General features: G+C 41.5%; 1 protein-coding gene across 5 annotated transcripts in view; it reads right to left on the bottom strand.

The window, feature by feature from the left end:
- The window catches only part of DDHD2 (DDHD domain containing 2), a 28021-nt gene that overhangs the window by 3278 nt on the left and 11004 nt on the right, over window positions 1-13739 (bottom strand). For all 5 annotated transcript variants that reach the window (XM_083713571.1, XM_083713570.1, XM_083713569.1 and 2 more), the window contains exons 8-16: window positions 12181-12389; window positions 10442-10512; window positions 9620-9742; window positions 8878-8973; window positions 7426-7545; window positions 5540-5695; window positions 3566-3668; window positions 2160-2333; window positions 695-857 (exon numbers count right to left, since the gene is read on the bottom strand). In XM_083713571.1, the coding sequence (XP_083569697.1) occupies window positions 695-857; window positions 2160-2333; window positions 3566-3668; window positions 5540-5695; window positions 7426-7545; window positions 8878-8973; window positions 9620-9742; window positions 10442-10512; window positions 12181-12389 (1215 nt within the window). The remainder of the gene's footprint in view (window positions 1-694; window positions 858-2159; window positions 2334-3565; window positions 3669-5539; window positions 5696-7425; window positions 7546-8877; window positions 8974-9619; window positions 9743-10441; window positions 10513-12180; window positions 12390-13739) is intronic.

Here is a 13739-nt window from a genome sequence, read left to right on the forward strand (position 1 = left end):
TATACAATGAATTACTTATTAGAACTACATATAGAGCAAGTGTGCCCAAGTGGCAGATTTACTTAGGCACCAGGAAAAAGGACAATCCTAACACTTAACACACACAGAATCATCTCATCCCACAGCTATAGTTATGATTGTTGAAGACACAACTTTGAATGAAGTGTTCAGGACAATAATAAGGATGTTTGCATTACTCTTGTCAGTTTCCTATGTCCTCCCAGAAGTTATCACTCCTGAAAGTGGTTGGAAAGTTATAAGACTGTCCCACCTCCTTGGCTGAAAGTGGTCGAAACACTTTGTCTGGCGCCTACAAACTACAAGAAAAAAGATTCCACCTAAACATTAGGAAGAACTTCCTGACAGTAAGAGCTGTTCGACAGTGGAATTTGCTGCCAAGGAGTGTGGTGGAGTCTCCTTCTTTGGAGGTCTTTAAGCAGAGGTTTGACAACCATATGTCAGGAGTGCTCTGATGGTGTTTCCTGCTTGGCAGGGGGTTGGACTCGATGGCCCTTGTGGTCTCTTCCAACTCTATGATTCTATGATTCTACTGGAAAGTCTTCAGAGAGCCTTGTTCTGCCTATTGGTAGATCTTGCCGCAATAAGGGAGAACATATATATCGCTCTGTGCTTCTTGGAAGATGAGGGAAATTGCTAATTAATTTAAAGATACATTTTTAAAAAAATTGTTTACCAGTAGCAGAGATGGCCTTGCAGTGCAAACAGGTACTCATTAAAGCTTTCGATTGGCTTCTCTTGAAGCACATAGTCAATGCGGTGGCCACCATTGAGCATGCCCACGTTAACTGGGGCAGACTCTTCTTTCACTGGTGTGGTTGGTTCCTCAGGTTTCCTGTCTGAATTGTTTAACAAAGAAAGACAGCATTAATATACACAGCTAAAACTGGTTACCAGGCTGGGTTGGTGAAGGCATGACTGTCCAATGCTAACAGGTATTGCAAGTCATGTTTCCCGCCTAAGGAGGAGTATGATGCTCTGTCACACACTAGATGCAGACATCTTTGCAAGCATCTCCATAGGCAACTGAAAACAAGGGGTGACTGCTGCCAAAACAAAACAAAATAATTTGACATTTTGGCAAGAGAGTTACACCAGTCCATGTGCAGGCCCAGAGATTACGGAGCACAAATTCAAAGGGAGCAAAAGTTGTCAGTATCTGGCCAAAGGGTACCTAAGTTAATTGACAAAATTATTCAAAACTCTCACATGGTTGAGCGTCTAAGGAGTAAGAGACCACCATCTTGCAGAGTGCTGAGAAAGTTCAGGTCAGATCAGTGCTTGAATGGATGAAACCCAGGAACCTCATTTATGTTGCCTTTAATGTGCTGTATGTAGGGCTGTCCTTAAAAACAGTTGAGAAGCTGCAGCTGGTACAGAAGGCTGCTGCCAGTTTGGACTGACTCAGCCAGCTAGAAGCATATAACATGGGTTGTGAAGAGTCTGCGCTGACTGCCTATATGCTACCAAGCCAAATACAAGGCTTTAGTGCTGATGTATGGAACCCTGAATGACGCTGAGCCCAGTTAACTGAAGGAGCATCTCTCCCTACCCTGCCAAGGAATTAAAATCTGTTGGGGATGTACTGGTCATGTCATCTCTGTGTGAAGCCTGTAGTCTGTAGCTCTTTGGCTCAAGACAAGGCCTTCTCAGAGGTGGAACCCCAGCTGTGGAACATCCTTCCCCTTAATATACAACTGGGGGTGACACTGCTTAGCTTCCAGTGCCAATTAAAGACTCACCACTAGCCACCTGGTGGGGGCGGAGTCGGACATGATTGAGGTTATTTATTTTAACACTGAATAGGAGCAGGTTAAGTGAGTTCATGAACTGCTTTTCATTCCGTTTTATGTTGTTCACTTTTATGTCACATACTTTTATTGAATGCTGATGTATACAATTGTTTTTACTGTATATCTGGGCAGGGCAGTACAGATATTTGTTTTAGCCAGCTTAAGATCACTTGACAATGAAGGGCAGAACAGAACTTGTATAAATGCATCAATGGAAGCATCTTGCAAGGACTTGTGCAGAGCAACAGGCAACATTTTCCCTTGGTTGCAACAGGAAGAATGGGTGGGTTCTGCTGGATTCTGCACCTTGTTCTTCCGTTTACAAACTACAGTTAAGCCCCTGCTCACCAGTCTGTTTCTCTGAACTGGCTTCAGCTTCCAATACTTGTTCCGTATCTCCAGTGGCTCCTGCCTCCACAGCTGGAAGTGAAGTCCTGGTGAATGACTGCCAAGCCGTTCTCAAGGAGCCCAGTAAATTGTTTTTGAGGTCCATGCTCATTCGCGTGAGGCCTTCCTTCAGTTCTGAAAAGGAGAAGGTAAAAACAGCCTTACAATTAAAAACCCAGCCTGTTCTGAAAGCCTGAAATTAAAAATATGTCATCAACAGGTCAGGATACATCTCTCTTACCCGTGGACCCCTTGTGGCTTATCCTCATAGCTTCAGCACCACTCAGTTCCTAACACCCTCTTCTTTTTCTTCCCCCGTGTCTTCAATCGTATCCTTGATTCTCACAATTCCACCATCTCTCTCTCACCCCTTCCTCCCTGCCCCACTGGAACTTTCCTCAACTTTTCTCCAATTCTCTTGTTTCCCTGGATTATTTCTCACATATTGTTTTATTTCCAGAAGATGGATGGCTGGAATGATTCATCTTCGTACACAAGAGAAAACATTATTTCAATAATCATTTGTATCGCTTGTTGAGGTTGCCAGAGGATTGTGGCTAACATTCTGAGAAAGTAGAAATATCTGAAGAGCAACTTTGGGAGGCAAAATGTGATATGGGAACTTGGCACCTAACTCTTGTTTTGTCCCTGGTAGCATGTAATGAGTCATAATTATTAGTCTGAATTGTAGCATGTGAATTGTAGCATATGTAGATAAATTGCAGAAAGAGCATCTTCAGTTTTGGTACCTAATTGCATAAGCTCAGTTACAAAATTCTCTTCTAAATTATCGAAAGCTTTGAATGTTTTAAGTGTCAAAATGGTAATTGGTGTTTCGTTTTGTTCAATTTCCTATTGGAAAGAACATTCAAAAATTTTCTAATTAGGTCTAAAATTTATTATTTTGTTACAAATCCCACTTGATCTGAGTTAGTATAATTATAAATAATTTATCAAGTCTGCTAGACAATAAAATATTTTTTAGTCCCAACTTTTGAATGTCTCCAGGTATATAATACTTGATCAATTTCCGCATTCCACAAAATAACCTTCAATAATTCCAGAAAATAATTTCTTTAACTGAGCTATTTAGATATTGTTATTTTTAAAAATAAAACATTTCCCTGTATGGACTGGGGATTTGTTATTTAATCAGGTTGATGGTTGCTTTTTAATCATGAAGGGCTAGCACACAACTTTCTAAATGAAACCTGGGTCTCTCTGGATTCTTCTCAGAATCAGGACAGGTGTTATGATTTCCCCAAGGGGAGCAGAAGGCAATCTGTATGTCTTGTGTTCAGTCACTAGCCAGAAATATAAGGAGGGTTTTTTGGCGATGCAAGCAGAAGGGAGATTCTCTCTTTTACCTAAGTGCATTCTCTTCCTCCCCTTGTGGTGAGGGAGCAGCATCGGATCAAACTCCACATCAGGGACAATCATGGGCTCAATTCTGTATGCTACTGGATCAAACTGCAGAAGAAAACAAGCAGAGACACTTCATTCTTATTTATATATAACATCTCCTGTCCAACCTTTTGGTTCCAAATGACCACTAAGGTGGCTTATAAACAATTCTAAAAACAATATAACGATTAAATTCAAAACAAATCTTAAAATATACTAGCAAAACCAGTGGCAATATATAAATCACATTGCATTAAAAAATCATATCTAGCAGCAGCATATTAACCCTAAAAGGTTCAGGACTAGGATTTCTGAAGGACCCCATTCTTGGCTTGAACCTGCCTGCCAAGACCTTCTTCCAAGTTCAATTGCTTTCTGGTGTATGTTTGGTTAGGACAGTGATGGCCAAACTTGGCCCTCCAGCTGTTTTGGGACTACAAGTCCCATCATCCCTCACCACTGGTCCTGTTAGCTAGGGATGATGGGAGTTGTAGTCCAAAAACAGAGATGGGACATGACAAATGGGTTATTTATTTTTCTCACATTTACACCCCACCTTTCTTTCGTCATGGCACCTAAAAGCTTATAGAAAGCCCCTCCACTCCTAGGCTGCTCCTAGGCCAACAATGTACTGGAAAAACTACAGAGCTGTCCTCGCATCCATGAAATCCTGAATTGCTGCTGACAAGGCAGCTTCAGCATGTCCCCCGTACAAGAGACTGTTGGATAGCACAATAAGTACACCAAGAGAATCCCAGTTCTGTCCCTCTGGCACAGCATCAGTATCTGGTCTGCAAGAGGACTGGTCTCCTAGCAAAGAAGATGGGATTTCGAGTGATGCCACCCTGCCCAACCTTTGCTGGTGCTACACTGAGTACCTAGAAGGATGAAGGATTCCTAAATTCACTTATCATGATACTTAAAATAATGAAATAAAAATGAACTTCAGGCAAAATTGTCCAAAATGGTCACACTTTATGTTATTTTCAATGAATGAATACTTGGTATTTAACCGGGCACAGTAGGGACACGGGTGGAGCTGTGGTCTAAACCACTGAGCCTTGGGCTTGCCGATCAAAAGGTCAGCAGTTCGAATCCCCGCGATGGGGTGAGCTCCTGTTGCTCAGTCCCAGCTCCTGCCAACCTAGCAGTTCAAAAGCACCCCAAAAAGTGCAAGTAGATTAATAGGTACCACTCCGGCGGGAAGGTAAACGGCATTTCCATGTGCTGCTCTGGTGTCGGTGTTCCGCTGCACCAGAAGCGGCTGAGTCATGCTGGCCACATGACCCGGAAAAACTGTCTGCGGAGCGCACAAACGCCGGCTCCCTCAGCCTATAAAGCGAGATGAGCACTGCAACCCCAGAGTTGTTCGCGACTAGACTTAACTGTCAGGGGTCCCTTTACCTAAACTTTAACTGGGCACAGAACTGGTATGTATCTGTTAGTGGTTTTGTTTTCTTCTGTTTTCATTTAATAATTTATATACTACACTTAATGCCAAGTACCAGCATATTTTCCAATTACAATCCACTTAAATTGGGTTGGAAACATGTGGCCTTCCAGATGTTGTTGGACTCCAAACTGCATCAGCCCCAGTTGCATGGCCAATGGATCAGAGATGATGAAAGGAGCAACCAGTTCCAGATTCCTGCCTTTAATGGAAGCTTTGTGGATCACATGACAGCAGTGCATTCCACATTTAAGTTCACATTCCACATTATGCAGTAAAGCCACTGCAGGGTATCTAAATATCTTGAGTTGGAATCAGACCAAGTTAATTGCGCTTAAGCCCCATTGGAATTAATGAGACCTAATTTAGTCATTATGAAACTTATAGAGATTCCACAAAAATAGATGTGTGAATAACTTGGGACATCACCCAATAATTTGACCCTCCGGAGGGGGTGGGAGAACAAGACATTGCTGCTCATACATACAGGATGGAATACATTGAAGAAGCCTTTGCAGGTAGGCAGGCTGTAGTTCGGATCGATCCTTTTCACCCCTCGCACAGTGAGAAACATCCCAATAGGGGAGCCAAAGGCAAAGAAGATCTCTGGTTTGTAGATTAGCTGAGGATAGTTTGCCGAGACCTAATGGAGTTTAAATACAACATATTGTTTTTGTGGGAAATAAACTTCATGTGGCAAATTTATGAGAGTGTTTTATTTGAAATTAAGCACAAAGCAATTGTGAAACAAGCAATCCCTCCCTGCACATGACACAGAGCTGAGCTGTGAAACTCACTGCTGTAGGACATTATGATTTTTATTTTACTCTCCTTCTAATGACCTCTGAGTGGCTTCTCAGGCAATCTCTTCTCCAAGCTTAAACAATTTAAGCTTCAGATATTAACTGGCTCAGGAAGCTTCAGATACTGTAGTTCTCTAGGTTACATATTATCTGGGATAGGCAAATATTTGAGAGACTGAGCACCTGAGTTATCATTTGGGATGTTTAAAGACTCAGTAGCATAAAACTTATTAAATCACCAGTACTGAAAGCCTCAAACCAAGATACTGAAGGAGAATATAAGAAGACTTCTACTGAAAAAGGCCCATTGAGTCCAGTATCCTGTTCTCACCGTAGCAAACCAGATGCCTATGGAAAGCTTGCAAGCAGGACCTGAATGCTACAGTGCCCTCCCCACGATTCTCAGCACATGGTATCCAGAGGCATACAGCCTCCAAAAAGGGAGGTGGAATATAGCCATCCATGAATGTGTCTAATTCTCTTTCAAAACCAACCAAATTGGTGGTCCTCACTACCTCTTGTGGGAGCAAATTCCATAGTTTAACTATGTGAAGAAGTACCGTGTTTTTATGTGTATAAGACGATATTTTTTCTTTAGAAATAACTGTGGAAAATTGTGGGTCGTCTTATACACGGATATCAGAGGGGGGGGTGGGTGACTGGTGGCAGCAGCCAGGAGGAGATTTGCAGTGATGATTGGACGTGTGATTGGTTGCTGTGGCAAGGCCTGCTGACGATTGTTGCGGTCCCAAAAATAGGGGTCGTCTTATACATGGGGGCGTGTTATACACAGAAAAATACGGCACTTTCTTCTATCTGTTCTGAATCTTCCAACATTCAGCGTCATCGGATGTCTCCAAGTTCTAGTACTGTATATATTGAGGGAGACAAACTCATCCTAATTCCTTTTTGTTTTAAACACCTGAACCATTTGTTATCTCCAGCAAACCAGGCTACCTCATGGCTCTGCCCTAACTCTAAATCACTTATGGTAAGTTAACAACCACAGCGCCTAATACTAATCCTTGGAAGATTCCACTTTCTACATACCACCTTTTACACTGAACACACCATATACCTGTGGCAGTGATTTAACAGCTTTTATTTCTAAATTTTAAACTGTGGTAATCCACCTAGGAACCAGCTAGTGAAGGGTTTAATCATCACCAACCCTCCATTGGGAGAATTATTCATCTATTTCTACCCTTTGCCTGTTTTTGAACCAGTTTCCTAATCCATAAGAGGACCTCTCCTTTTATTCCATGACTGCTAAGCTTACTCAGGCTTCTTTCACAAGGTACTTTGAAATAAGCTTTTTTGAAAGACTAAGCACACAATGTCAACTGGGTATGCTTGTTGACGTAATATAAGAGAATAATATAAGTTTTCCCAACCTAGCTGTGAGACTGCGCCAGGTAAATCCAAAACAAATTTGGCCGGGGCTTGGGGAACTTAAGTAATACTTTCTTAAAACAGTTCAAGAGTCACTCAAAGCCCAAGAGGTCATCTGTTCATTTATTATGCTCTTAAATTGAGGCTGGCACAGAGCTGTGTGGGAGGTGGGGGTTACCTGCCCTGTCACAACATCCAGACGCCGGCAACTTGTCTCTGCATTTGTAGGCTTTACAGGTACCTCCTGCTTGACATTTCCACCTTCCCCAGCAGCTGCAGGTGTCTGCCCTTTAGAATTCTGCAACAAAAATCAGACAGCCATCTCCTGGAGCATTCCTTTCAAGCACACTGCTGGCACAACTGCCCAACCCACTAGGCTACTGCAAGAGCAGAAGGCTCACTTTGCAAAAAGGTTTCAGTGTTGCACAATAATCACCATTTAGCATTTCTACAGTATAAACAATATGCATTTGCCAATGTCGCTGGTTGCTCAAGTAATTGTGTTATTTACTTTTTGCCCATGACATTCAAAGGCTTGGGTCAGTTTCCACACAAACATGCGCTTAAGATCAATCTCTAATTTAAAAATACAATAGTAACAAATGCAAATGCCTCTACCTTAGTTCTACCATTTTTTATGCTATTTCCCAATATAAACATCTCATCTGGAAAAGCTACTGGAGGCAGAGACAATTTTTAAAGGAAAACAAAGCAGACAGGGAAATATTAAGCACATCTTAACACTCACTTCACAGTTTGGCCTCCTAACAGCTTTTCATTTGAGAAATCAAAAGGGGGAGGGGACACTGGGATTTCTTGCATGCTTGTTTGTATAACATCTAGTCTGTCCCAAGGTACATTAGCACACACATGAAGAAAAACTGTCTCCCTTCCAAAGTGGTAGTACAAAACAGAAATAAAACCAGCAAAACCTAGCCCCCTCTACATCCTAAAGTATGTACACATAAGGTGTCAGAAATTTCTCAATTTCCACTTACTCTCCAATAAAGAAAAAAAAGGGGGGAACACAGAGAGATGTATTGCCCAACTTAAGTATGTATACAAACTCATGCCCCCCTGAGAACAATGGCAGGTCAATGCAGAGCCATCTGCAGCTGTTTTCAACCAGTTGTGCTTCCTGACCATTCCAAGATTTTAAGCTTAAAGCAGGAAATATATGTAAAAGGCAGCCTGCTCAGATCACCTGGCAGAAATCAAAGTAAAAGGAAAATGATGTGTGTGTGTGCAGAATTAAACACACACATATTTATGAAGAAAGAGGACCGAATGACAGCATGGAGGGAACCAAGCGAAAGAGGAATAGAACTGGATAGGGCTGGTCTGCCCAATCCTACCCCAGAGATTACGAAATGTCCTTGCACTGGAGCTGCCTGCCTGCTAACAAACTAAAGTAGAATAGACAGACAGAAGGGGGAGAGAGAAGATACGATTGCCAAAGTGGTGGTGGAGAGAGAGCAAAGGACTGGATGTTCCATTTGGTTCAAGTCAATAAATATTGCCAATATCCACAAAATTATAATACAAGGAGATTCAAAGCATTCTGCATTCTTCCAATCCCTAACGCTGAAGGTATGAATTTAAATCATTTGAACAATTACCCCAAACATACCTGGTTATTGCTTTTGTTCCTTAAATAATGCAGAATTTTCATTCTGGGTCCCAGGGGAATTCCCATGTCTTTAAGTTCCTTTTCTGTGCACAAGGCCTGTTACAGTAAGAATCACACACACACATATATGAACTGTGGTTCTACAATAGATAGTGACTTAAATGAAGAGAGCCCTTGGACTTTAGTAACTTGTGTTTCAGTGCTATCCTTTGAGAAACACAGAGGGTTGAATATGGTCAGGTCACCCTTATTAAAAATACAGCAATACTGGTAAATGTAGCCTCAGAAACTCTTCATGCAAATATTCTTCCACCACTAAACATCTATAAGACTTGTGCAGCAACTTAGGTCTGTCTTGGTAACACTGTTGTCAAGTAGTTGTTTCCTTCACAGATTGAGCAAGTTCTAGTTGCTCAGCCCACTAAGACTTCAGTGAGACCTGCTGTCTAGTTGTCAAAAGGCAACACCAGAGAAGATCAAGAATGAGGGCAGGAAATGCTTCCTGAAAAATCCTGGCACCATCTGGACACAGGGTTAGTTTTGCTGCTGCACTTGAATGCAGTTTTCTTGTGGTCACTCCTTGCAAGCCGCTTTCACAAGAGATCCGAGCAAAGACTTGAATGGATTTGTTCCCTCCCCATGCCCCCCAAAACTACCATTATTGATTTTCATGCAGGAGCCTAGAAGCTGAAGAAATAGACATACAGGAGCAAAGCACGTAATGCAAAAGTTCTATATTTACCAGTGCTTGTCTGTCCACATTTTCCTTCTCAAATACAGAGCAATATTCAGAAAGCTCAAGCTCCATCAAAATGTCTGTCACAGATCCAATGCCTTCTTGGCTGGTTGCTGATATTTGTGACTCCTGTTAAAATAGATACCACTTCTGTACAGCTTTTGACTTGCATTGATAAAACACTTAAGACAGGATAGTTACCAATATATAGCTAGTGGACTATATTGCTAGAGTACTGATTGTTTCACAGTGTGTACATTTCTTTTTTTATTGTTATAAATGTTATATTTTATTATTTGTTTGTTTATTTCTTAGATTTATATACTCCCTTCATCGTAAGATATAGTATTATCAAAGGGTGATTTTAGGCATTTGCTTAACTTACCTGCTGTAAAAGAGCAAACACATACGTGATCCTTCTTTATTAAAATCAACATCTTAAAAGTCCTTAGCTTTGGCTATACCAAGGATTTGGAACCTGTGACCCTCCAGATGTTGTTGGACTCCAACTCATTGCCCCATTCAATGTTGATGAGAGTTCTAGTTCAAAACATCTGGAGGCACCAGGCTTGCCATCTCAGGCTAGACTGTGCAGACATTTTCCCCTATTTTCTGAGAAACATGCAAAATAGGAAAACAGCCAGCCCTGACACAGGAGCTTAGGGACACTTTTTGTAGAGTCACCTAGCCTTTGAATAAGTACAGAGTGCTGAGCTTTGAAGAATAGCAGGCAAATTTGCACAAAAACAACAAAGATTCCCCAAAACGCAGGGAACTTACAAGGGCAGCTTTAAACTCAGAAAGTTGTTGAATCATGCTAACACATACCTCATTTTTATCTTCTTCTCCATCAGATGTACATTTTTGATTTGTGAGAAGATCAAACAATATAAGTGATCCTAAGAAAAGAATACAGTCAGTGTCTTGGCGGAAAGGTCATGAATATAACATCTAGGGCACCACAAATGTCTCGTCTTCCCTTTCTAGGATGGAGCTAGTTATTGTGTGTAAGCTTGTGATTTAATTCCCCACCCACCTTTTATAAATAAAATGCAATTATTGAGGCTGAGATTAGGAAGAAGGAGACTGACAGGGACAACTGCCTTTGTATTCCTTTCACCGCCAGAAATCCTACCCCCAAGCTGCTTTTTCTCACCCAGAGGAAAATACATGTGCCAGTGCTCTTTGTCTTTTTCTCTTTCCCCTTTGAATTGCAACCTCAGCAGCTGCAGTTTGCTTCATTAAATCATTATATTTGCACCTTGAGTACAAAAAGAAGAATAAAAGGGGAGCTACACTTGTTAAAAATTGAGAGAGAGGTACAAGGCTTCAAAAACGGAGAACAAATTAAGCTTATTGCAGCTTTATTCAGCGTTCCTATTAGCTTCTAAATTCCTTGAGGCAAGATGTTGGTCAGATGTTATCAAGTAGGAGGAGCCCCTGTCCTCTTTGGGCACTAACATTTTGTGTTTGTTGGGACTGATGTACTGAAGTAAGTAACACAGGGCAGGTGGGCTACTCCATCTGTAGCCCCTGAGGATCTGCCAAGCCAAAAAACAGCAACAAGAGGGCTGAGAAGAGAACATTTCTAGAGCATTGTACTCCCAGCAAGTCTCCTCCACTGAGACTTCTGAAAGCTAGGAGCTTCTGGTACTGTTTTCCCCATCATGCTCCAAATGAAAATTGTCTTACACTATGCATGGTAGCCATTACTTAAAAACAGCAACAACACTATGTCATGTTATGTTTGGCATTCAGTGGATGGATTTTAAATTTAAAAAGAAATCTGTTAAAATAATCATGGAACTAAACATACCATGCAGCTCTGCTCTTAATCATATTTTTTAAAAAAGTTTAAACTTTAGACTGTAAAATGATAAGGGTTTTGAAACATTTGAAATAAAAGCCAGAGGAAGCTGCTCTGGAAGTCTGATTTCTGCACTAACAAACCCTCTCAATCCCATGACCTCATGGGCAGGGGGATGCATTTTAAAATCTTTGTTGTTGTTGTTGTTGTGGGAAAGTGGAAGAGCAAAGAGGTTGGATATTGCAATGAAAGATATTAAACAGAAATATATTCACATTTTATTTATTTCCATGTATAGAATGTTGGAGTTCTGGGTGCAGATTTTTGAGACAGATTTTGAATTTAATTCAGCCTTCCCAAACCCGTACGCCGCCAACAGCTGATAAATCTGATACTTAGTCACAATAGCCACAAAATGAGTTACTGGCTTGTGAATGGCTGCTTTGATTGGCAACCTATCTTTAAATGGGAGTGAAACCTTACACTATGAAACTATAGGACAGGAAAAAAAATGTTGTAACAGGTTACAAGGATATAAAGCATATTGTATTCCAAGACACAAATGTCTCCATTCAATTAAGGTGCTAGAAAAGGAAATGGGAAAAGGGAATTTTGACCATATACCTTTACGTTGTTCAGGAATAGGTGACCTGGTGAGGTCCCACAGAAACAACACCTTTGTGAGGAAGGATGCGATGATAATAATATAATAAATAAATGAACATGTCTGCATGCATCAAAATAAGAGAAAGGTAAATACCTAAGCTGTGACCTGCTATTGAGACTCCCCCTTTAAAATCAGGGTTCCTCTCCAAGAAGAGCAGGTAGATACGGTTCATTTCTGAAGCAACTGTGTCCACAATGGTCTGGCAGTAGGTGGAGCTATTATAGAAGAAAACATCTAGGATGGTGTCATTGATGAAATGACGCAGGCGATTGATGCTTGGCAAGGTGATTCTCTCCAAGTCTCTGAAAACAAAACAGAGAAGGGCATGTAGCCTTCCAGATGTTGTTGGATTCCACTGAAGCTTTATTATCCTACACCTGATCTTAGAAACCAGATAAAAATAAAGTTTGCCTGTGAAAAGTACAAATCCAAATGCTGCACTCTGTACTCCAGTGACTACACTTGTTCATTCAGAAGCAAGCCCCATTGAATTCAGTGGATTGGCCAGGAGACAAGATTGGGCTACAACTAACCTGACGTTAAAATGCTCAGAAAACACAATGTCAATGAACGTAAGAGGGAAAGGATCTTTGAAAGACCTTCCTTTGCATCACTGTATTCTAAAGCAGCGTAGGGAACCTTTTCCAGCCCAAGGTCCACATTCTTCCAGGGAGAACTATAGAATTGTAGAGTTGGAAGGGACCACTAGGGTCATCTAGTCCAGTGTTTCCCAACCTTTGGTCTCTAGCTGTTTTCGGACTACATTCCCCACCATCCCTGACCACTGGTATTACTAGCTAGGGATGATGGGAGTTGTAGTCCAAAAGCAGCTGGAGACCCAAGGTTGGGAAACACTGATCTAGTCCAACCCCTTGCAATGCAGGCATCTTTTGCCCAACATGGGGCTTGAACGCACGACCCTGAGATTAAGAATCTCCTGCTCTACAGACTGAGCTATGTCAAAGCTCATAGCTAGTTGTGGGCAAGGTCAGAGGCAAAAGTAGGAAGAGCAGCAAGTGTGAATTTTACTTTTTGTACAGTAGGCTAATTTCTACACATCCCTCTCTATCCTCCATCCAGGCAAACAAGAAGCATTGTCAGAGTTCAAAAATATATTCCACCTGGGCAAAAGCACTCAATCAATCAATTTACGGCAAACAGCCAGCATAAGCACTCATGGATGGTGCAAAGCATGTCTGGTAAGGGGTGTGGCCTGGAGAAAATTTCTCTAACCGAAGAGAGTTCCAAGGTCAGAGAGGCCCGGGCTCCCTATCCCTATTTTGAAGCAATGTTTCCCAATATAGGCTGTCTGATACTAAAACAAAGAAGCCTGGGGAGCTGCCCAGTTTTCCAATTAACCCTTGATTAAGCATATGCATGGGACAGGTAGGCAGGCAGATTGCAAGACCTGATTATAAGGTGTAGTGTTTTGCTTCCATCTTCCATGCAGAACAGGGTTTTTGAAATCAGCTCTATTTCTCCAGGGGATTAAAGCAGGAATGGGAGATGAAATACTTGACAAAAAGTTTACCAAAGAGGATTTGCTGGATCCTTCAAGCAAAAAGTTACAAACAACTCCCTTGTTCTGGTGCTAATTTACTACAGGAGGGTTGTAATTAGGCACTCATTCGCTGAAAATAAATGCAAGTGCC

This window comes from Podarcis gaigeae, assembly GCF_964106915.1.
Source record: "Podarcis gaigeae genome assembly, chromosome: 15".
In the NCBI taxonomy this organism is placed as follows: domain Eukaryota; kingdom Metazoa; phylum Chordata; class Lepidosauria; order Squamata; family Lacertidae; genus Podarcis; species Podarcis gaigeae.